General features: G+C 36.4%; 1 protein-coding gene across 6 annotated transcripts in view; it reads left to right on the plus strand.

Annotated features, from left to right (window-relative positions):
• ADAM22 (ADAM metallopeptidase domain 22) overlaps positions 1-22,279 on the plus strand; it is a 218,885-nt gene that overhangs the window by 143,747 nt on the left and 52,859 nt on the right. For all 6 annotated transcript variants that reach the window (XM_061165531.1, XM_061165532.1, XM_061165533.1 and 3 more), the window contains exons 6-14: positions 4,571-4,634; positions 6,678-6,747; positions 10,993-11,063; positions 12,479-12,553; positions 14,505-14,576; positions 15,409-15,575; positions 17,027-17,111; positions 18,139-18,229; positions 20,027-20,078. In XM_061165531.1, the coding sequence (XP_061021514.1) occupies positions 4,571-4,634; positions 6,678-6,747; positions 10,993-11,063; positions 12,479-12,553; positions 14,505-14,576; positions 15,409-15,575; positions 17,027-17,111; positions 18,139-18,229; positions 20,027-20,078 (747 nt within the window). The remainder of the gene's footprint in view (positions 1-4,570; positions 4,635-6,677; positions 6,748-10,992; positions 11,064-12,478; positions 12,554-14,504; positions 14,577-15,408; positions 15,576-17,026; positions 17,112-18,138; positions 18,230-20,026; positions 20,079-22,279) is intronic.

The raw sequence follows: 22,279 nt of genomic DNA on the forward strand, positions 1-22,279 counted from the left end.
TATTCCCTTCATATCTCCAATTTTCTTGAAGATACCTCTAGTCTTTCCCATTGTATTGTTTTCCTCTATTTCTTTGCACTGTTTATTTAAGAAGGCCTTCCTATCTCTCTTTGCTGTTCTCTGAAACTCTGCACTCAGATGGGTATGTCTTTCCCTTTCTACCTTGTCTTTCACTTCTTTTCTCAGCTATTTCTAAAGCCTTCTTAGACAGCCACTTTGCCTTCTTTCATTCCTTTTTCTTTGGAATGGTTTTGGTTTCTGCCTCCTGTACAATGTTTCAAACTTTCGTCCATAGTTCTTCAGGGACTCTGTCACCCAGATATAATCCCTTGATCTCTTTGTCACTTCTGTTGTATAATCATAAAGGATTTGATTTAGGTCATACATGAGTTGCCTAGTGGTTTCTCTACTTCCTTCATTATAAGCCTGACTTTTGCAATAAGGAGCTCATGATCTAAGTTCAGCATTCTGGTTAGTCTAAATCATCTCAGCTCTTTTTTGCTACTTTTTTTGGGGCAGGAACCAATCACACTTCAGTTTTGTGAAATTCTTGTTTGAAATCTTTAAAAGACTTCCTGTCTGTTACCAAGTTAGAAACATGGGTGTTTTCATCTAACAAACAGTTATGGAGCATCTGCTGTGTGCCAGCTGCCTGGAATATTAAGGAGATCAGAACGTGAGCACTGTCCCCAAGAGCTCCCAGTCTAAAGGGAAAGCTAAACCTAGCTCAGCTTTGTGCTATGGAATGTGGTAGGTGCATTTGTTTTCAATGAGAGAAAAAAAGAAAAAACTGAGAAAAATGCAAGCTGAGAGTGGTCACTGAAAAGTGAGATTGTCCTTAAGGGTTCCAGAGAGTCATTACCTGAAGAAGATGGAATGGGCCCTGGAACAGGCTTTCAAGGGATCTTCCAGGAGAGGGGTTCAACTGCCACGTCTTCCAAGAAATTGAGAAAAGAGACCTAATGGGAATGGCTGGGGAATCTGGCCAGTCTGCCTAAGTTGTGCTTCTGCTTAGGCTCTGGCACTAGGTACTTGAGAGGCAAGAAGAAGATAACACAGGGATCAGACAAATAACCAGAGCAAGGAGTTCACATGCCTGAGAGCAAGACAGTAAGTTCGCTTACAATTTGTTCGAAAAGGCTATTTCACTAGTTTTAAATAAATCCTCTGAATAAGGAGACATTTTTACAAACATGGAACCCGTACCTAACATGTGAGAGCCTCAGCTTTCTTAATCTGGAAACAAACATTGATGTATCCTCTAGCAATAATATTGTTATCTCTGATCTCAAGGCGAGCACAGCTGTCAGCCAGAAATAGTACACTGCGTCTGCCGACTCTTGTGACAGCAAGTGTCTATTGTAGGCTTTTCCCTTCCTCTCTCTTCCTCTTAACATCTCAGTCCAAAGTCACAGTTTAAGCATCTTGCCCAGTACATGTTCCAGTGACCCCGCCCCTACCATTTTCCAAGTGGAACATGGAGAGCAGAGAAAGAGCATCATAAGAGCAGAGAAAACTGTATTACCGCCTTCTAGAAACCCTAATAGACCCGAGACCCTCAGACCAACAGCTACTAATCCTATGCCGTCCTTTGAAAGAAGATGGAAAGGGAACTTGAAGGACATTTTAGTGACTAACTGAGGTGTTTTATCTAAGTAAAATTTACTCCTCCCTTTAGAAAATTTTTCACTTAAGACTAAATAAAAACAAGCAGAAAGCCCACTGTGTGTAGGAACATTGTCAGGTTTGTGCATAAGTGTGTTTTGGTGTATGTGGACTTTTATAAGCATGTTAAATAAATTCACTGTTTGTTCCTTTATTACTTCTCATCTTGATTTTACCTTATGAACAAACATTGCTGACAGAAATATTTAGGGGAGCTATTTCTAAATAGTAAATAATTTATGTTGCCTCATTTGTAGTGATTCAATATGAGATATTATTTCATCCATGACTCATCTTCTATAAATTGCCAAATGCATGTTGTGAGTTTTCATTTTCTTGATTTACAGAATTCCATTAAAGAACATAATGGGTAAAATAATCAAACTCATATCTTTTCCATAAAGAACCTGCAGGTACATATTATTTTCAAATTTGAAGACCTAATAGTCAGTATTTTGGTCCTGCTATGTTTGATGTTTTGACAAAATCCTGTAACTATGGGAACATTAAGGAATGGAATCAACTGTAAATTTATTGCCCACTTGTGGCAGTTTGTAAGAATGACTATTTCCTTTCATAGTCTTGTTTTGATGGCAACTTTTAAAAATTTTACCTCTCTCAACTGGCCAGTAATGACTTGGTCCTAGCTATAGATTTTTGCAAGTTATAAACTGTGTGATGGACTTAGTATACTTCCTGGAATTTATAAAAAATCTGCCAGAAAGGTTTCAATCCTCAAAGAAAGCAAATGAAACATACCTGCTTTTTAATTGTTAAAGATTTGAACGTGTTTTTAATTAAACATGGCATATTTTCATTTATGGAACCAGAATCTTCTATATATGTATGGTGTTAGAATCTGCTTTGTTTATACTGTGTATCAAGATGTTTGAGTTCAATAAAAAGTGACTGATTTTTGTATTGGATACTAAACCAAGTCAAGAGGAAACAGCCCCTGATACTGTTTAAACAAAGCCATCTGCTTGCTATTTAATCAGTGTAGTCGTGTGAACTTTGGCAAAGGGTGATCGTTTTGTACAGTTTTCTGGATGTATCTGACCAGTTAACAGCAGAATGTTCACTACCGTATTTGTCTACTGTTTTGAAAAGTTTCCCCCCACTGATTCCTTAGGCATATATTGTCAGTAATATCCTACAAACTGCATCTGTTTATCTTTAAATTTCAAATGCAGTGTCACTCAAATTCAGAAAATGCACTTTGGATCGAAAACATTACAGATGTGTAAAGGGCAGTTCTAAGTTCTATATGAAAGTTGAGGACATGTGGAAGATGTTACTGCAGAATGAAAGGATTTGGATAGAGACAGAGCTGGAGGCTGTTATAATTATAGCTCAGGAAAACCAGCAGATTTCATTAAGTGATCAATGAAAGACACATACTGTTCTGTGGTTAGCAACTTGGGCTTCATGCAGTCACTTCCACCTAACACTGATAAATGACTGCGGAAGATCACAACTTTACTCTTCTCAGATGCCTGAGTGGTAAAGACAAGTTCCCTCAGTATCAGGAGGAAACTGATGTTAATAGAAAGACCACATTCCTCTAAAAGGAGGGGCTATCAGGATCTCTCTGAGCGGGAGTTGAGACCATATGTAGCTTAGGATGCCCCCAGAGAATTTCTCAATTGGCTGTTAGTCGTCTCTAGCCAAGGAGGTCCAAAATTGAACTCTGGATTTGCACACTGCATCCTGCATCTTGCTTCCTTGTGCCCATCCTATTTTGCTCTTCCTGCAGCCTTTTCCATCTTATTAAACGGATCTTATGAAACACCATTTTTCCAGTTGCTCATGTCAAAACCTTGGAGTCTTCACTGACTCTTCTCTTCCTTGCAAACTCCATTTTAAATCCACTAACTAGTCCTACTGATTCTACTTTGGAAAAATATTCAGAATTTGACTGGTTCTCACCACCCTCACCATTACCACCCTGTTGTATGAATGAAGGTGTGTGGCCAGTTGCCTTGCCTGGGTCAGCTACTTCTCAGCCACTTGTCTCTTGGTTTCTTGTCTCTTCAGTTTCTGTAACTTGTGAAATGTGGGTAGTCATTGTACCTCCAGCATAAATTTGTGGAAGATATGAAATGAACGTAAAGGATTTAGCTCACGGTGAGTTGTTAAGATATGTCAGCTCTTCCTGCTAGAGCATCTTCCAAGTATACAGCTTAGGCCAGGCTCTGTATAACCCCTGGCCAACTGCCTCAGAACCACTGGGGGTTTGTTTAAAATGCAGTTTCCTGGGTTCTAGCCTGAAAGTCCCAGAGGATCCTGAGAGTTTTGAATTTTTATATGCTTTCCAGGTGATATTTTACATATTAAAGTTTTAGACTTATATGTTGGAGGAAGGAATAATGGGCCACAGTTGGAGGATGGTAATCCTGAGCCCCAGAGTCAGACACCACTGAAGCAACTAAACTGCAGCAGAAGCAGCAGCAGTCCCGAGCCTGGGGAAGAGTCAGGATGAGGGGACCCTGCTGCTTATGGGGAGTCAGGGGCGAGGCCTTTCCTTCTCAGCAGTGTGTGTGGGTGTGTGTGTAATGTATGGCATGTGTATGTGTAAGATATATGGATTGGGATATGTGGGTTGTGTGGCATATGTGAGTGTGGTATGTGGTGTTTATATATGTGGAGATGTAGTGTGTGATGTATGGTATAGGGGTGTGTGTGTGTGTGTGGTATGTGGTGGTGTGAGTGTATGATGTGGGGGTGTATATGTATGTGTGGTGTGTGTGTGTGTGGTATGTGGTGGGCACTGCATGTGATAGGTAGGACTGAAAAGTAGGGTTTGAGAAATAAACTGGTCCTCTGGCTGCTGCTGACTTTAAAATGATCTGGTTCTGAGGCAAGAGTCAATTGCCAGGCCTAACTGTTTTCTTATCCTTGGCAGTGGGATGTTCTATGATGGGAACCACACCTATCTCATTGAGCCGGAAGGAAATGACACCTCCCAAGTAAGTGCTCCTTCTCTTTGCCATGGCAAATGTAAACAATGCTGTGGGATTTCTTTCCCCCTCTTTTTCTTTTCTTTTTTCTATTTTGCTTTCTTTTCATATTTCAGGGTCAAGAATATATGTATAAACATAGACATATAATATATATATATATAAAATGTGTATTATATGTATATATATATATATATATATATATATATTTTAAATAGTGAATAAGGGAAAACCCCAGACTGTGAGAAAATAAATTTATCTTGTTTAAGCCACCCAGACTAAGACCACAGCACATCATGGTGGAGATAGTAATGAAGGCTTCAGAACACCTCAGAAGAAAAGTATTTCCAGCAGAGGGGAAATGTAAGAGGTAGATTTTTTTTTAAAGATCACTGTGGTTTTGCCTTGTTGCTGTTCGGTTGCTGAGTCGGGTCTGACTCTTTGGGGCCCCATGAACTGCAGCACACCAGGCTTCCCTGTCCTTCACTATCTCCTGGAGTATGCTCAAATTATGAATACTGAAGGCAGTGAAGGACAGGGAGGCCTGGTATGCTGCAGTCCATGGGGTCGCAAAGAGTTGGACAGCAGCAAGACAAAACCACAGTGCTCTTTTTAAAAAAAAATCTACCCCTTACTCTTCCCATCTGCTGGAAATACGTTCCTTCTGAGGTATTCTGAAGCCTTCATTACTAACTCCACCGTGATGTGCTGTGGTCTGTCAGTCTAGAGGGCTTAAACAACATGAATTTATTTTCTCACAGTCTGGGGACTGCAAATCCAATTTCATGGTGCCAGTTGGGTCAGTGTCCATTGAGGGCTCTCTCCTTGGGGTGCAGACGGTGTTCTGTGAGGTCTGGTGTCTCCTCCTCTTCTCATCAGGGCAGCAGCCTTATCAGACTAGGACCTCACTCTTGTGATCTCTGTTAACCTTTATCGCATCCTTCTGACCCTATCTCCAAATACAGTCACATTAGGAATTTAGGACTTAAAACGTGAGTTTGGGAGGGACATAGACATTTCATGATGGGTCAAATCCGCAGATAATGTGATTTCCCACTCTTTTTCTTTTCTAGATTCCAGAGTTTTCTCTATTGCCTATTTTCTTTAAGGCCCCATGCTGATGAAATTTAGAGAAATCCAGGTTTTCTCAGTTCTCTTCCTCAGTTTAGTTTAAGCATTCACTTTCTCAAAATTAGAAAATGGTTGCTCTTACTGACTGCAGAGAAACATGATGCATTCCATCCTAGCTCTGTATGCACAAATATTCTTCCACATATCATGGAACACCAATCAAGCACTCAGAGAGGCAAATAATGTCAAGAAACGCTGATTGTTCTGCCACTCATAAACACTCTTGTATGGGAAATTGTCTGTTTTGTGTTACTTTCCAAGTACCCACTGAAAGCTGTCCTGTCCCTTTGCTTGACAGTGTGATTTTTAAAAAAAGTGATATCATGAAACTTGACTATTTATGACCTTCGTTTTTTAGTAATTGAAGGAAGCCAGATGAAATTATTTGAATGCTCATTAATTTTTCTTAGATGAAACATGGTTTTTTGTCTGTTGGATTTTTACAGATGTTTGTATGACACTTGAATTTTGAGGCAGGGCCTGCTGTGGGCATTCTGATTGTGCCAGTTACTCTTGCTTCCCAACAGGAAGACAGCTCTGCAGTCTGCCTGGCAAAGATGTCAGGCCCTAACAGGAGGCAGGGCTTCATGGAAAGGAACCAGTCATAGAAAACATTAACCCCTTTCCCCAGATGTCTTACTTCTCCTTGGGGGAATAGGTGCATTCATTTCTTTTCCATTACCACAGGCTTTGGCTTCTCCATCCGTGAAGGCATTTTGCTTCTAATGAGCTATCACTGTGGTGCTGGGATAATATAGGAGTGAATGGGAGGGATGTGCAAGGGCTCATCGCCTTCCCAAACTTGAGAGAATGTGTAGTCAAGCAATGGTTCTTTTAAGGTTTCACCTCCCCCAGCTATGATCACCTGAGCCTGGAGATTTCTGGTTGTATGTGTCTCATCTCTCGTTTGTGTTATTTCAGGAGGATTTCCATTTTCATTCGGTTTACAAATCCAGACTGTTTGAATTTCCCTTGGATGATCTTCCATCTGGTATGATTTTCATATAGTGATTTTTTAAAAAAAGACAGATTTAATAATTCATTTTAATGCTTTAGAACTAATTATATGTGGAATATCATCAGCCTACGACTGCTCATAACAGTTTCAGAAAGTCAAGTGACATCAAGAGGGAGAAAAAAATGCAAACTGACCTCATGTTTATAGTGGGTGAGTTTGGAAAGATATTGCTTGAACTCAACAAAGAAGAGCTTATTAAAATTATAAGGCTCAAAGTAAAGTATTCCTTTACTTTGTTAAAGCAAAAATTGGTCTGCATAGGTAGAATATATAAAATTCACTCTTGAAATACTGTTTGTACACATAGAGATGAACTTGTAAATATTTTCCCATTTATTATTTATTTCCTCATTTCTTTTTGAAGAAAAGCATTTTAAGAAAGAACCATTGTAGATTAATATTTATTATGATGATGTGCTATTTGTGAAATTTATTTTTCCTTCCAATGTATGTTTATGGGTCCATCTATTTATAGGTTTGATTTGAGAGTTGCATCCATGTCTTTTGGTGAGAAGGGCAGGGTATTCATGCTTTGACCTTGTTAGAGGAGCAATGATTATGCAGAGCACATTTGTCTCTGTCCACACTGGACTCATTTTCGTGTTCTCCTTCTAAAGATAGGGTATAGCTGATGTGGAGATGCTTCCTCCCCTACTTAGCCAGCCCTGATTATGGCCATAGTATAGTCTAATTTTTAAACATTTTTTAGTCTTTGCACCAACTCCGTGAGGTCAATATTATTATTCCCATTTTATAGATGAACAAACAGAAGCTCAGCTAGTTTGTCTCTTCTAGAGTTCCACAGCTAGTAAGAGGCTGAGTGGGTGTCTGGATTATGGCACTACGAGAATGTGCCTTGGGAGACAGGCACCAGGGCAAATGGAAAAGTTACTAAAGCGAAGTCTAAACTCCTGCTTAGGAAAATGACTTAAAGGCTGCATTGTCTCCTCATTAGAAAATGAAATAAGTGTTTTCAAATGTTCCTTCCTCTGAAATAAATTTGTAACTCCTGGACCTTTTGCAGTTACCCTAAAGAGAAACAGAACTCACCCCTTCTCTCCTGCTGCCAAAGGGATCAAAGTTCCTAGTTTATAGAATTTGCTATTTGGAAAAATCTGCAAATGCACAATAGATACTTTTACTTCACATAGATGCTTTATACTATTCTTTCGTTATCATATGAAACTTTTTACAATCCCTATTATGGTAAGAAAATAAATCATGATTAGCTGCTTGAGAACAAAGTTGCAATCCAATAGGCATTACTGAAAGCAATAAACATTATTTAATATTTAAAGTAATCAAGAAAGGTTCCCCACTATGGACTTTATTATAGGCTTGCCATGATACAATCTTATAATAGTTTTTAAGAAACTTCATTCAGAATTTCTTTACAACAGAAACTTCGGAGTTGACTCAGTAGTTTTTCTGCTATGAAAAATGAGTTTTGACCATTTTCTTTGAAAAACCCCAGCTTGTTCCTGGTTATCTTTTAGTATCAGAAGTTGACAGTATTCATTTTAAGAGTATTATTTGCCTCAAGCTCTTTAGACTTACTATGACAAATGGGAAGGAAACAAAAAATAAACAAATGTCAAAGCTGCAATTTTTTGTTATATAAGCTGAAAACTAAGCTTTTTTAAATTTTAGGTTTAATAAAGTGTCACTGGGTTGTGGGTTATGTTATGTCTCTTTTGCTATGTATTATGTATTTCCCAGAGATAGAATATGATCAGGTGTTCCCCAATCTTTGATTATGGAATGTTTTATTTTACATGACACATCTCTCAAGACTTTTCTTTTCCTAAGAACACATTTTAAGAAAAGCTTTTTTGTTTAAATATGACCACTTAGCACTCACTGTTTAAAAATTAATATGATGAAAAATCAACCAACCAACCAACAAAAGCAAACAAAACAGAAATAGACTCATAAACATAGAGAACAAGGGGGTGGTGGCCAGAGCACATGGGGGCCAGCCAAAAGAGGAAAAGGAGGTTTATAGATACAAACTTCCAGTTATAAAGTAAAGAAATCATGGGAATGTAATGTAAAACATAGGGAACATAGTCAATAATATTGTGATAACTTTGTACAGATACAGATGATAACTGAGCTTACAATGGTAACCATTTTGAAATGTATATAAATATTTAATCACTATTTTGTACACCTGAAAATGGTATGATATTGTATGTTAGTTATACTGCAATAGAAAATTACTATGATAAAATACACCAATTTTGTGTACTATTTGCCGAGTTCTGACACTCTTGTCCTCCCCTGATGAAAAGTAGAGTATTTCCATTACCCCAGTAATTTCCTTTGTGTCCCTTTTCTGTCAGTTTCTCCCACTTCTGCAGTCCCTTTTCTGACTTTTTTCACTGTAGATTAGTTTCACCTGTTCATACAAATGGACTCATTCATCATATTCAGCTTCTTTTGCTTATTAGCACATGCCTGAGATCCATGTTGTCAAAGGCAGAGATAGTTCTCTATTTTAATTATTGAGTATGTTCTTACTGTTTGCAGATAGCACAATTTTTCATCTCTTCTGTCGATGGACATTTGGATTGCTTCTAGTTTGGGGCTATTATGAATATAACAACTACGAATATTCTTGCAAAAATCTTTTTTGGGGGCACACATTTACATTTCTCTATCAAATACCTGGGAGTTTAATAACTGGGTCACAAAGTAGTATATCTTTAACTGTATAATATTGCTCTCAAGCTTCAGCATGTACCAGAATCACCTGGAGGGCTTGGTAAACACAGATTGGTGGCCTCATCTTCAGGTTATTTTTTTCAGCCACTTTATTGAGGTATAGTTGAAATACAAAAGGCTGTATATATTTAATGTATAGAACTTGATGAGTTTGGAGGTAAATATACATCCATGAAATCACCACAACCTATGCCATAAACATATTCATCCATTCCAAAAATTTCCTCCTATCCTATTTATGGTGATGGTGATAAAAACTATTAACATAAAATCTAACCTCTTAGCAAATTTTTAGGTATACGATACAGTATCGTCAACTGCAGGCACTAAACTGTACAGTAGCTCTCTAAGACTTATTCATCTTGTATAACTAAATCTTTGTCCACTTTGACTAGTAACTCCTCACATTCCCTCCTCCCAGCCCCTGACAGCCACCATTCTAATCACTGTCTCTGAGTTTGACTATTTTAGATTTGTCATGTAAATGGTATAATGTAGTATTTGTCCTTCTTTGTCTGGCTTATTTCACTTAACAGAATGTCCTCTAGGTTCATCTATGTTGTTGCAAATGGCAGGATTTTCTTTTATAAGACTGATTAATATCCCATTGTGTGTATATACCATATATTCTTTATCCTTTCATCCACTGATGGACATTTAGGTTGCTTCTGTATCTTGACTGCTGTCAATAAGTTGCAATGAACAAGGGAGTGCAGACACTTCTTTGAGACCCTGATTTAAATTTCTTAGGCTATATGCCTAGAAGTAGGATTATTACAATCATATGGTATTTCTATTTAAATATTTTGAGAAATATTCATAATGCTTTTCATAGTGGCTGCACAAATTTCTAGAGCTTTTGATTAAGAACGTCTTGGGTGGGTTATGAGAATTTACTTTTCCAAGTTCTCAGGTAATGCTAATGTCCCTAGTCCAAGGAACACAATTTAAGAACTACTGTTGAATGAAAAATCTCTGAACCTTTTCCTGAAGTGGTGATACCATTGTATACTCTCAGCATTACATGAGAGTTCTAGTTGTTCCACATCTTCACCAACCCTTGGTGTGTCATTCTTTAGTGAAGGTTAGTGGTGGAAGGGAAGGTCAAGTGGCTATTTAGATGATTTACCATTAAAAATATGATGGTATTTACAAGAGAAATATGAGAAGAATTTTGAGATAAATTAGAACTGGAATAATGCTTGAGATTTTTTTGAATTTTATTCCCTTGTGGTATATTTATTTATACTAATATAAATGCAATTACCTAAATTAATGTTCTATATTTTCATTAAGTGTGATATTTATATTATAAAATTAATAATAATTATGTATAATTATGTAATTTATAGATTATAATTATAATAATCATTGTTGATTAAAGTAAAGTTACATAATTTATACCAATTAGGGCTGGTAGAAGTTTGATTGCCCTTCATGAAAGAAACCTGGAAAATGCACTAAGTTAAATTTATTTTTGTTTCCTTTTAGAATTCCAACAAGTAAATATCACTCCACCAAAATTTATTTTGAAGCCAAGACCAAAAAGGAGTAAACGGCAGGTATGTATTCACAGGTATATGTCACAATATTTTAAAAACATTTGGCAACTGCCAGTCAATTTAATCTACATTAAGTCTGTAAGAGGTAGGAATTAGTTCAGGCATTTGCCACAGTGTGGTAAACAGCAAGGGTGATACATTCATAGAAGCAGTGGAGTTAGGGCCATATTATTTCATAGACTCAAAAAACACTCAAGATAGTGGCGATAACATGGACATTCATCATACGGGTGTGTTATGGGTCCCCTGCTGCGGCATCTCAAGTTGTTTCTACCATAGGCCTCTTTCCTTGCCTGAGTATGTACCAACCACATCATGAAGTCTGCTTGGATGGTACAAGTCCCTATGTTTATCCTCTTAAGAATACCCCCTTAAAAATGACTCCATCAAGTTTTAAAGCTGCAAAATGCTATTGTCACACTTGAACTACTCTGGGGTCTAGGATATAAAATCAGAATGTCTGCTTTATGCATGTTCAATGTATATTGAACTTAGCAATAATAATAATAGCAGTTTATTGTTTAATGTACAATGCTTTAAGCCACATGAAGTGGGTACTATTATTATCCTTTCACAGGAAAAAAAATAGATGTCTCGGAAATGTGCAAATGACTTGCCCAGAATCATAGATCTGGTAAATGGTTTATACAAAATAAAAACTCTGGTCATCAGAATTAAGATAATCACAGTTGTGGTGGTAGTTGGTGTAGGTTTGTGTATGACGTAAAAACAGGATGAGAGAAATAGGTGTTTAGTAAGACAAAGCAGTTGAAGGGACCAGGTATTTTCTTTTTAACATATGTTTAATAAGTATGAAGTAAAATGTGTTTACAGACAGATTTCTAACATGAATAATAATTGCTAAATATTTTGAGTACTCACCGTGGGCAATTGTATTAATGTATTTAATCCTCATAACAATTTTTTGAGGAAGGCATTATCATTATTCCTATTTTAAAGACATTGAAACATAAGAGACTTAAGAAATGTTACACTGGGTTACCTAGCAGTGGAGCTGGGATTCTGACCTAGAAGTCTTTCTTGTCCCTGAGACACACAGCTGAATATTACTTGGCCTTAATAAAGAAGGAAATCTGGCCATTTGCAACAACGTGGATGGACCTGGAGGGCATTAAGCTGAGTGAAATAAGCCAGGCAGAGATAGACAAATATGGCATGGTATCACTTCATGTGGAATCTAAACACAAAACAAACAAACAAATAAAAACACATAGAAAGAGTAGAAACGTGTTTGCCAGGGGCTAGGCAGTGGGGGAAAAGGGAGAGATTGGTTAAAGGGTACAGACTTTCAGTCCTACGATGGATCATATCTGAGGACCTAATGTGTAACATAAGTTTCCCACAGCCAAGTTACCAGGGCTTGTTTATGTGCTGTTTCCTTTGTTATATTGCAGCTTCGTCGATATCCTCGTAATGTAGAGGAGGAAACCAAATATATTGAACTCATGATTGTGAACGATCATCTCATGGTAGGGTTTGCTGAATTTTGTGTTGTTTGAACTTGCCCATGCCTAGCATAAAACTGGTGGGTGCAGAAATATGTTTAGAAGGAAGAAGCCTATAAAGTTGTAACCTGGAGAAGGTATTTGTATAATCAAATGTTTCTGTAACCCAGCAACAGCCTGTAAACAGGAAAACACTCTTAGGTAAACCACTTCACAGTATTTTGTGAAGTGCCAAAAATATTTCTGTGATTCATAGTGTTAACTCCTTGGATTTGCTTAGTTAATGTAGGGGCTAATATCTTCTCTTACTAAAATGGCAAGGTTAAAAAAAAAGGGAAACTTCCGCTTTATAATTGAAAAAGTGAAGCAGCAATAATGTGACACTTTAATTTGCAATGTTTAGCTTTACCCTAATAAAATAAAAGCATTTTTTTTCTGTTTTTCTTTTCCTGTGCCATAAACCATTTGGAAAGGCTTATAGACTTATTTACAAAACAGAAACAGACTTACAGACTTAGAGAAAAAATTCATGGTTACCAGAGGATAAAGATGGAAAGAGGGATAGACTGGGAGTTTGGGATTGACCTGTGCACACTGCTGTATTTAAAATATATAAACAACAAGGACCTACTGTACAGCACAGGGAACTCAATATTTTATAATAACCTAAATGAGAAAAGAATTTGAAAAATAATAGATACATGTATATGTATAATTGAATCACTTTGTTATATACCTGAAACTAACACAACACTGTTAATCAAAATATTCTCCAATATAAAATAAAAAAAGTAAAGCTTATATAGCCAAGCTGTGAAGATTTTTAGGATAAAAACCTAGCCAAACTTTTTTTTGAGTCAGTTTTTTTTTAATGCCCAGTTTATGGGCATGTTTTATACTCAATTCATGGGCATATTATAATCAGCCTGGTTACATTCATTGCACATCAGTGAATTATAATTGTTTCATGTAACCAGAGTTTTAAACTAAATATATTCAGTGCTGCATTTTGTTGAATTTTACTTAATTTCAGGTACATGTACATTTTAATTTACTTTGAATTATTTATTTGGGAGAAAATGTGTCATTTATTTAAATATGATTAAGATAATAGAGATTTTAATTAATTAATAGTAATTATTATTATTGAGTGCTTCTTGTTTGTTTATGGTAGGACTGAGTTTTGTATTTCTACCAATTTAATTTTGTGAATGTTATTTTTCCTGAGATTTTTACAGAATAAGCTGTAAAAACACATATTTTGGACATTTTAGGGTATCATAAATTCAAATGTCTGTAAGTATCTATAGGCAGATAGTTCGAAGTGAGCCAGATATAAAACAATAGGGAAAGGTCAGGTCTATGGCAAAAGAGAAGTCTCATGGTCTGTCTGTCTAATAGGAGTGACTGCTTCTCAGCCCTTGCCAGTTATTACCATGTGTGGATACTGATTTTAAATGAAGCCAGAAGCCAGATTTTACATGATATATCTTGAGTTTTAAAACAGCCTTGAGGTCAAACCAAAAATATATATAGTTCACATCAAGCCGTAAGTCCCCTCCTTGTGACCATTAAAGCTTTCTTCTCTTTACTGAGTAAATCTGTGGAACTTTTCATACTTTCAGCATTATTCACATTCACTTCTTCTGGCTTTCACCCTACTTTTATTTGTATGTCTTGCAATTCATTGATAACTTTCATATATGTTCTCATTTTGAATAATAATCTTGTGACAAAAAAATAAACTTTTGAAATGGATGCAGTGGACATTTTTTATTTTATCTCAAAGATCTGTGAGGCCTCAAACTTTAGGAACCTTGCCACAGACTTTGCAGCATCTAAAGAATTAGGTGTCAACTCTTGAATTTTTTTACAGAAAACTTTAAAGGCCTTTTAGTTACACCGTGTTTCCTCTGCTGAGATGAGCATTTGTTGATGACCTTGAAGTCCTTCATTTGTTTTCTTTTGCTTTCAGTTTAAAAAGCATCGGCTTTCAGTGGTACTTACCAATACGTACGCGAAATCTGTGGTGAACATGGCAGATTTAGTAAGTATGAACCCGAATCAGAATTGCCACAGAGGAATTTTATCTCCTGATTGCTAATAAATTGGATAATACTCTTATATTTTCACTGCCCTAAATTGCACTTTAGCCAAGATGTCCTGTAAATCCGTGGTAACTTTGTCATGAACTTTATTTGACTTTGATCTCTGACTGGGAAGATGATAAAAGGAAGAGGTCAGAGACACACCTTTATGGCTGAATTTTTTTTTTCCTGTATTTTTCACACTGGAAAACAAAAGGTTGAGTCCTAGCCCTTAACAAAGATATTCACAGTGTATTTCTAGCAATGAAAAAACAGCTGTGCCTTTTCAGAAGAGTGCCTGGTGCTGTGGGAATGATGCAAATAAGTAATTCTACTGTACCTACTTTTCAAATTTCCCTGAGAAGTCTATGCCAGTACCTTCCCAGTGAGTTTAATTAGGGCCAGTCAGAGTGTACAGAAATCATCTCCTCGGAGAGTGCTCCCTTTTTCACTAGGGAAACTCAAGAAACCCTGAATCTTACAGGGTGCCAGAAAATGGACTCTGGGGGAACCTTGAGTAAGGGTGCAAATATTTGTCAAAAAGGGGTATTTTATGTCTAATTAGTTAGTACTCTTTTCTTTGGGTGTTACTTGGTAAACAGTTGGATTCTTATTACTCACGGGAAACATGTATAAGTTAGAAAAACAATTAACTCCCTTAAAAATAGTGGTTTCTCACATTTCACTAAAACTACAGGATTTTCCATAAAAGGAGCTTTGTAGACCTGTTCATAAATCATTTGATTTTTTCCCATGTGTATATCTGGTGTGTTCATTTTGTTAATATACTAGATATATAAAGACCAACTTAAGACAAGGATAGTATTGGTTGCCATGGAAACCTGGGCGGCTGACAACAAGTTTGCCATATCTGAAAATCCACTGATCACCCTACGTGAGTTTATGAAATACAGGAGGGATTTTATCAAAGAGAAAAGTGACGCAGTTCACCTTTTTTCGTACGTAACTTTTATAATGATTTATTACTTTTCTTTGTTCCACGTTGAGTACTCTTATTACTTGTGATAAGATGTACTGTTTGTACTGCATAATGCAATTAGGATTTGATGTAGCAGATATATTTGAAAGAAGTTTTAAAGCACAGATTGTTTAAAATTGTCACGAATATTCAATAGGCTTAATTTTGAGTTATTTCATTATTGCATGTATATTTCATTTTTCAAGAGATCTAATCAGAGCATTTACTGAGTGAAAGTACCATTAACTCTCATAAGGAGTTCTCATATTCTTAACAACAGAATATTTATATTCTTTAAATTGCTGTCTTTTAAATGCTGATTTTCTCTTTGTTTTTGGTCTAAGGGAGAGCTTAGTATCTCTAGGGTATTTTTTATATTTTACTTTTTCTTACTCTTATGGTTTGTTCTCAGGGGTAACATGTATATTTAATATGAAATCATCTAAAGCTAGAGCTGTTGAAGAAAGTTATAAATGGAAGCAAAAGTGTAGTTTTGAGGTAGCTTTTTATTTTACACAATTCCAAATTTACAGAAAAGTTGCAAGAATACTACACTACAAGGAAATTCCCTATGCCCTTTACCCAGATTCATCAATTGTTCATAGTTTACTCCATTTGTTTTATAATTTTCTTCTTTTTATCCTTCTTTCTTCCTTCCATCTGTCCATCTCTCTATCAGTGTGTGTGTGTGTGTGTGTGTGTTTTTTTTTTTCCCTGAACCATTTGAGAGTAAGTTGGAGGCATTTACTTATTGGGCCTTTACTACTAAATACTTGTGTATATTCCCTAAGAATAAAGCCATTCTGTTATATAACCACAGTAAACTCTCAAAACCAGAAACTTTAACCTCAGTACAATGTTTTTATCTAACCCACTGTCTGAATTCAAATTTCACCGATTGTTTCAATTCTATTTTATAGCTTGCTACTCCTTCCCCTTGTCCAAATCTAAGATCCAGTCCAGGATCACACATTACATGTAATCATCATGTCTCTTTGGTTTCCTTTAATCTGTAATATTTCCTCAGCCTTTCTTTGTCTCTTTTGAAGTTAACATTTTTGAAGAGTTTAGACAAGTTATTTTATAGAGTGTTCCTCATTGTGAGAATGCTTGATGTTTTCTTATTGTGAGATTCAAGTTATATGTATTTTTTGACAGAAATACTACATACATGTAACTCATGTTAGAGATTCTTTTCCCATAGATATAGTTCTATTTAAGATAGCTGTTAATCACAATGGGAAACTTTCCTCAGAAACTTTTTCTTTTGGTTATGTGTGTGAACAATTTTCATACTTTTCTCTTACCTCCAGAATATATACTATAGAAATGTATGTGTATTGAGAAAATAAACATGGTAAATTAATAATGAGAGGTGCTATGACATTTGAGCTGTGATCAGTAAGCCTTTTTCATTTCCTTTTCTAAAAGGGGAAGTCAATTTGAGAGTAGCCGGAGCGGGGCAGCTTATATTGGTGGGATTTGCTCGTTGCTGAAAGGAGGAGGCGTGAATGAAGTAGGTGTGAACATCTGTACAGTACAAAGTGGTATGATGGCTGACGATGTTTTCCTGATATTTAATGGACAATTTAATGGACAATTTCCTAATAACGGACAGTATTCTATATTCTGCAGATATTGTTATTTTATTAACAGCCAACCTGGTTACTGTAAATGACCCAAGGACAGAATAGGAAAATAATCGAAGATAATATTGGATAATTCTGTTCATATTCTACTCAGACTAATTTCTGGGCTTAGCAATATGCTGATTATATAAAGTCTTTGCCTTTCTTGAAAAATAAGACCCTATTTATCACTTTGACTGGTTTTCCAGAGAATTGAGAAATTCCCTGAAACATTGAATTACTACTTAATTGAAACTACTTAGTTGAAAATTTTCTTGCTCAATACTTGGCAAATTTTTGGAGGAAAAAAATAGACGAGGTTTTCCAAAGGGTTGCTTCTATCCCTCGGGCACTAAACCTGATGGAAGTGATCTAAAAGAAGAATACCTGAATCTTTGAGAGGCTACACATTTAAAAGAAATATGCCTAGATGTTTTCAAGTTTATTTTGACCGAACATCATCACCACCACCTCTAAGTCATATTGTTTGTTTTCTGAAGCCAAGTTCTATTTAATTTGGGGAATTTAGAAGTGCTAGTGGACAAATAAAGATGAGCAAGTTCAAAATAAATTATTTTTATTTTCTATTAACTGGATGACTGGCTTAATTGTATACAAGTATAAAGCTTTTCAGAAATGTCACTGGTGAAATTTGGACTCAAAAATTAGATTTAAGTTTACAAATCTGGAAGTTGATGATTCTCTGGTTTCTTCTCTATAAGACTTAGTCAAACATGGAATTATTTCTTACTACCTCTTCCTTAATGCTCCATAATTCAGCACTAGCTATTATGTATTAACCTCTGCTAAATAAAATGCTTAGAAGTTTTTTTCCATTATATTGTGACATGTTCCCTGGTTCATCTTAAATAAAAAATAATTTGCACTTACAAGTATTTTATTTTTGTTTTTCAGTTTGGGAAAACGGACTTAATGGCAGTTACACTTGCCCAGTCATTAGCCCATAATATTGGTATTATCTCAGACAAAAGAAAGTTAGCAAGTGGTAAGTTTAAGTACATGTGTGGTTTAGTTATATTTAAAAGAGACTATCTGTAAAATATTTTGCAGAATGAAATTCTTTAACTCAGTTGCTTAATCAAAAGATTTTTAGTGATAGTATAAAGATAGCCTGGGCACAAAATGTTTTTTTTTCCAAAGTAATACAAATGTTAATATTTGCATCACCCAAGAAATTTCCTCCCATGTATCAGTTCAGTTCAGTCGCTCAGTCGTGTCGGACTCTTTGCGACCCCATGAATCGCAACATGCCAGGCCTCGCTGTCCATCACCAACTCCCAGACTTTATCCAAACTCATGTCCATCGAGTCGGTGATGCCATCCAACCATCTCATCCTCTGTCATCCCCTTCTCCCCCTCCCCTCAATCACTCCCAGCATCAGGGTCTTTTCCAGTGAGTCAACTTTTCTCACGAGGTGGCCAAAGTATTGGACTTTCAGCTTCAGCGTCAGTCCTTCCAATGAACACCCAGGACTGATCTCCTTTAGGATAGACTGGTTGAATCCTCCATGTATAATAAACATTAAGGCCAGGTGATGTTGATTTAAACTATGAATTTAAAGGACATAAGTTCAATTTGGTAATTTTGAATGGTCTCGGCATAGAGGTTTAAGGTGTATGTTTTATTATCGTTTATTTAAAACATCTCTTAGTATTGCTACAGAGGTAGAATTTGCCTGCAGAATCAGATCTGATAAAGGGCTCAGTAAAATATGGGCCTAATAAAATATGCTAGGTTTAGCATCTATGATGACTATATATTCCCAGTAGGTAAAGTTACTTTACCAGGAATGATCGAGCACTATATATTTGGAGTAAGTTGACTATAATCATATTTATTATTTTAGCAAAAAATGCTGTAAATATGATTGTTTATATTAATTACAACTACTACCATTTATGGGCTTCCCTTATGGCTCAGTGCTAAAAAAATCTGCCTGCCAATACAGGAGACATGGGTTTGATCCCTGGGTCTGGAAGATCCCCTGGAGAAGGAAACGCAACGCACTCCAGTATTCTTGCCTGGGAAATCCCATGGACAGAGGAGCCTGGTGGGCCGCAGTCCATGGGGTCACAAAAGAGTCAGACACAACTTGCAACTAAACAACAACATCAAAAATTACCATTTATGAAGTGCCCACTCTGTAAAAGATAGTTGAATGCCAGAATTATCTACATCTAGATGCTCATTTGATCCTCAAGATGATCCTGCAAGATATTCATTATCAGCTGATAATGAAGATCCATAAAGTATCTGGATCTTAAAAGGGTAGTGTCTCCAAGATTACAAACATATTAAGTGGTATACCCAGATTTTGAACCCAGGTGTATCTGATTCTGAGACTCTTCTGCTTAACCAATATACTGTACTACCTCCTACCAGCAACCTTGAGTGCAGAGGTTTTAAAAGTGGATGAGAAATTATAGGAATTTCCATAAAAACCTATGAAACCAGAATCCTGTGGTCATGCATCACTATTTCATTGCTATTTGATTGTTAAGCCATTTTAACTGAGTGCTTTAAAAATATGGCCACTTGTTAACATTTTTCAAAAGACTTTATTTTAGTAGAAATTACATAATCTCAATAGAGTCAAAGTAGATGTTTGTTGTTATGCGTTGCATAAAACACTTCAGATGTGAGGAAAATTAGAGGACTGATCCTTTACTGATTTGTAAATGTACATAAGGAATAAAGTGAACATATACTTTTAAAAATAGTAACTACTCTGATGCACATTTTTCACTTTGTAACAAGGTGTATGTGTTCATTTTCTCTTAGGTGAGTGTAAATGTGAGGACACGTGGTCTGGATGCATAATGGGAGACACTGGGTAAGCCACTTCTATTTAAAAATAACTTACTGTTCCTTTCTCTACTGTGCTGTTGTTTTCTTAGGAGGATGGCAGTCAATAAGTTACTGCCTGGAACCCTACCCATAGGGAATTAAGACAAAATTGGCAGTTGATTTTCTCAGTGGCTCTGTAGGAAACATAGTTTCACAAAACAGTCTTTTGTTTATGAAAACAATTGCTGTCTATTAAGCAGTAAGTCAAAGATTTTTTTTGCGGGGCGGGGCAGGGGGCGGATAGGACTTTGAAATGTAGTGAGTCGGGGCCATGCAGGATAAATGATTCCACCAACTTCAGGTAAATATAATAATTTTTTTTTAAAGAATTGCTTTCTTTTTTAAAGAATATTGAAGTATAGTTGTTTTGCAATATTGCATTAATTTCTGCAGTGCAGCAAAGTGATTCAGTTATACACATATATACATTCTTTTTCATATTCTTTTCTGTTATGGTTTATCATAGGATATTGAATATAGTTTGCTGTGTTATATAGTAGGGCCCTGCTGTTTATTCACTCCTTATATAATAGTTTTCATCTGCTAATCCCAGGGCTTCCCAGGTGGTGCTAGTGGTAAAGAACCTGCCTGCCAATGCAGGAGACATAAGAGATGTGAGTTCAGTCCCTGGGAGCATGGCAACCCACTCCAGAATTCTTATCTAGAGAAATTACCTAGAGAATAGGGTTGCAAAGTGTTGGATACAACTGAAGTGAATAAGCATGCACACATTCACATCTGTTAATCCCAAACTCCCAGTTCATCCGTTCTCCATCCCCCTCTCCCCGGCAACCTCTGTGTCTCTGGGTCTGTTTCTCTTTTGTACATAAGTTCATTTGTGTCATATTTTAGATTCCACATATAAGTGATATCATGTGGTATTTGTCTGGTTCTGATTTACTTCACTTGCTATGATAATCTCTAGTTCCATCCATGTTGCTACAAATGGCATTATTTCAGAATAAGGAAGGAATGAAGTTGTTCAGAAAATTTAAACTCAGTACAGCTTTATTTGGAGGGTTTGACATGAAACACTTGATAAATGAGGTTACAGTAAATAATTATAAATTCCATTAGTTAATTCACTTAAACATTAACCATTATGCTAAGAAGTGGGAATATAAATGCACAGGCCAGGGGGAGAGATTTTTATAAAAACCTATTCATTCTTATCTTAATTGTGTTTTCACTTTTATAAAAAGCTCAGTGTAAAACAAGTTTTGAAAAATACAGAAAATAAAATTTGTACCACCTCTTTTCTTGCCATCAGGTGATAACTGTGGTTAATATTAAAATGTGCTGTGCTGTGCTTAGTCGCTCAGTCCTGGCCTACACTTCGCGACCCTATGGACTGTAGCCCTCCAGACTCCTGTCTGTGGAATTCTCCAGGCAAGAATACTGGAGGGGTAGCCTATCCCTTCTCCAGGGCATCATCCCAACCCAGGAAGTGAACTGCGTTTTCCTGCTTTGCAGGTGGATTCTTTACCAACTGCGCTACCAAGGAAGACCATGTTAACAGAACATTAAAATACTTTTGTTTAAACCTAGTAGTTTTGGAAATTCCCTGGCCATCTGTGCTTCTATTGCCAGAAGGCAAAGGTTCGATCCCTGATGGGGAAATAAGATCCTGCATGCCATGAGACGCAGCCAAAAAAATACAATAAATCCAGTAGTTTTGTATTTTTTCTCTTTCCATTTTTATTGTTTTATAAAATTTGGATTATACTGGTTATAGCTGTTTATTCATTTTTTACTTAACATTATATAGTCATCATTTTTCTAAGTCTTCATTCTTTAACACTATGATTATTAGTAGCTCAGTCAGTAAAGAATCTGCCTGGAACGCAGGAGACCTGGGTTCAATTCCTGGGTTGGGACGATCCCCTGGAGAAGGAAATGGCAACCCACTCCAGTATTTTTGCCTGGAAAATCCCATGGACAGGGGAGCCTGGCGGGCTATAGTCCATGGGGTCGCAAGAGTTGGACACGACTTAGTGACTAAACCACCACATGGTATTTTAGTTTTATTAATACATCATGGTTTAGTTAACAGTTTTCTGTTGAACATCTAGGTTATTTTCATGTTATTTGCTGCTAAAAATTGTGCCACCATAAATATCTATATTCAGACATCTCTGCACACATAGCAAATTAATTCCTCAAGAAAAATTTCTAAAAGTAAAATTA

Source organism: Dama dama, chromosome 18 (assembly GCF_033118175.1).
Source record: "Dama dama isolate Ldn47 chromosome 18, ASM3311817v1, whole genome shotgun sequence".
Lineage (NCBI taxonomy): Eukaryota > Metazoa > Chordata > Mammalia > Artiodactyla > Cervidae > Dama > Dama dama.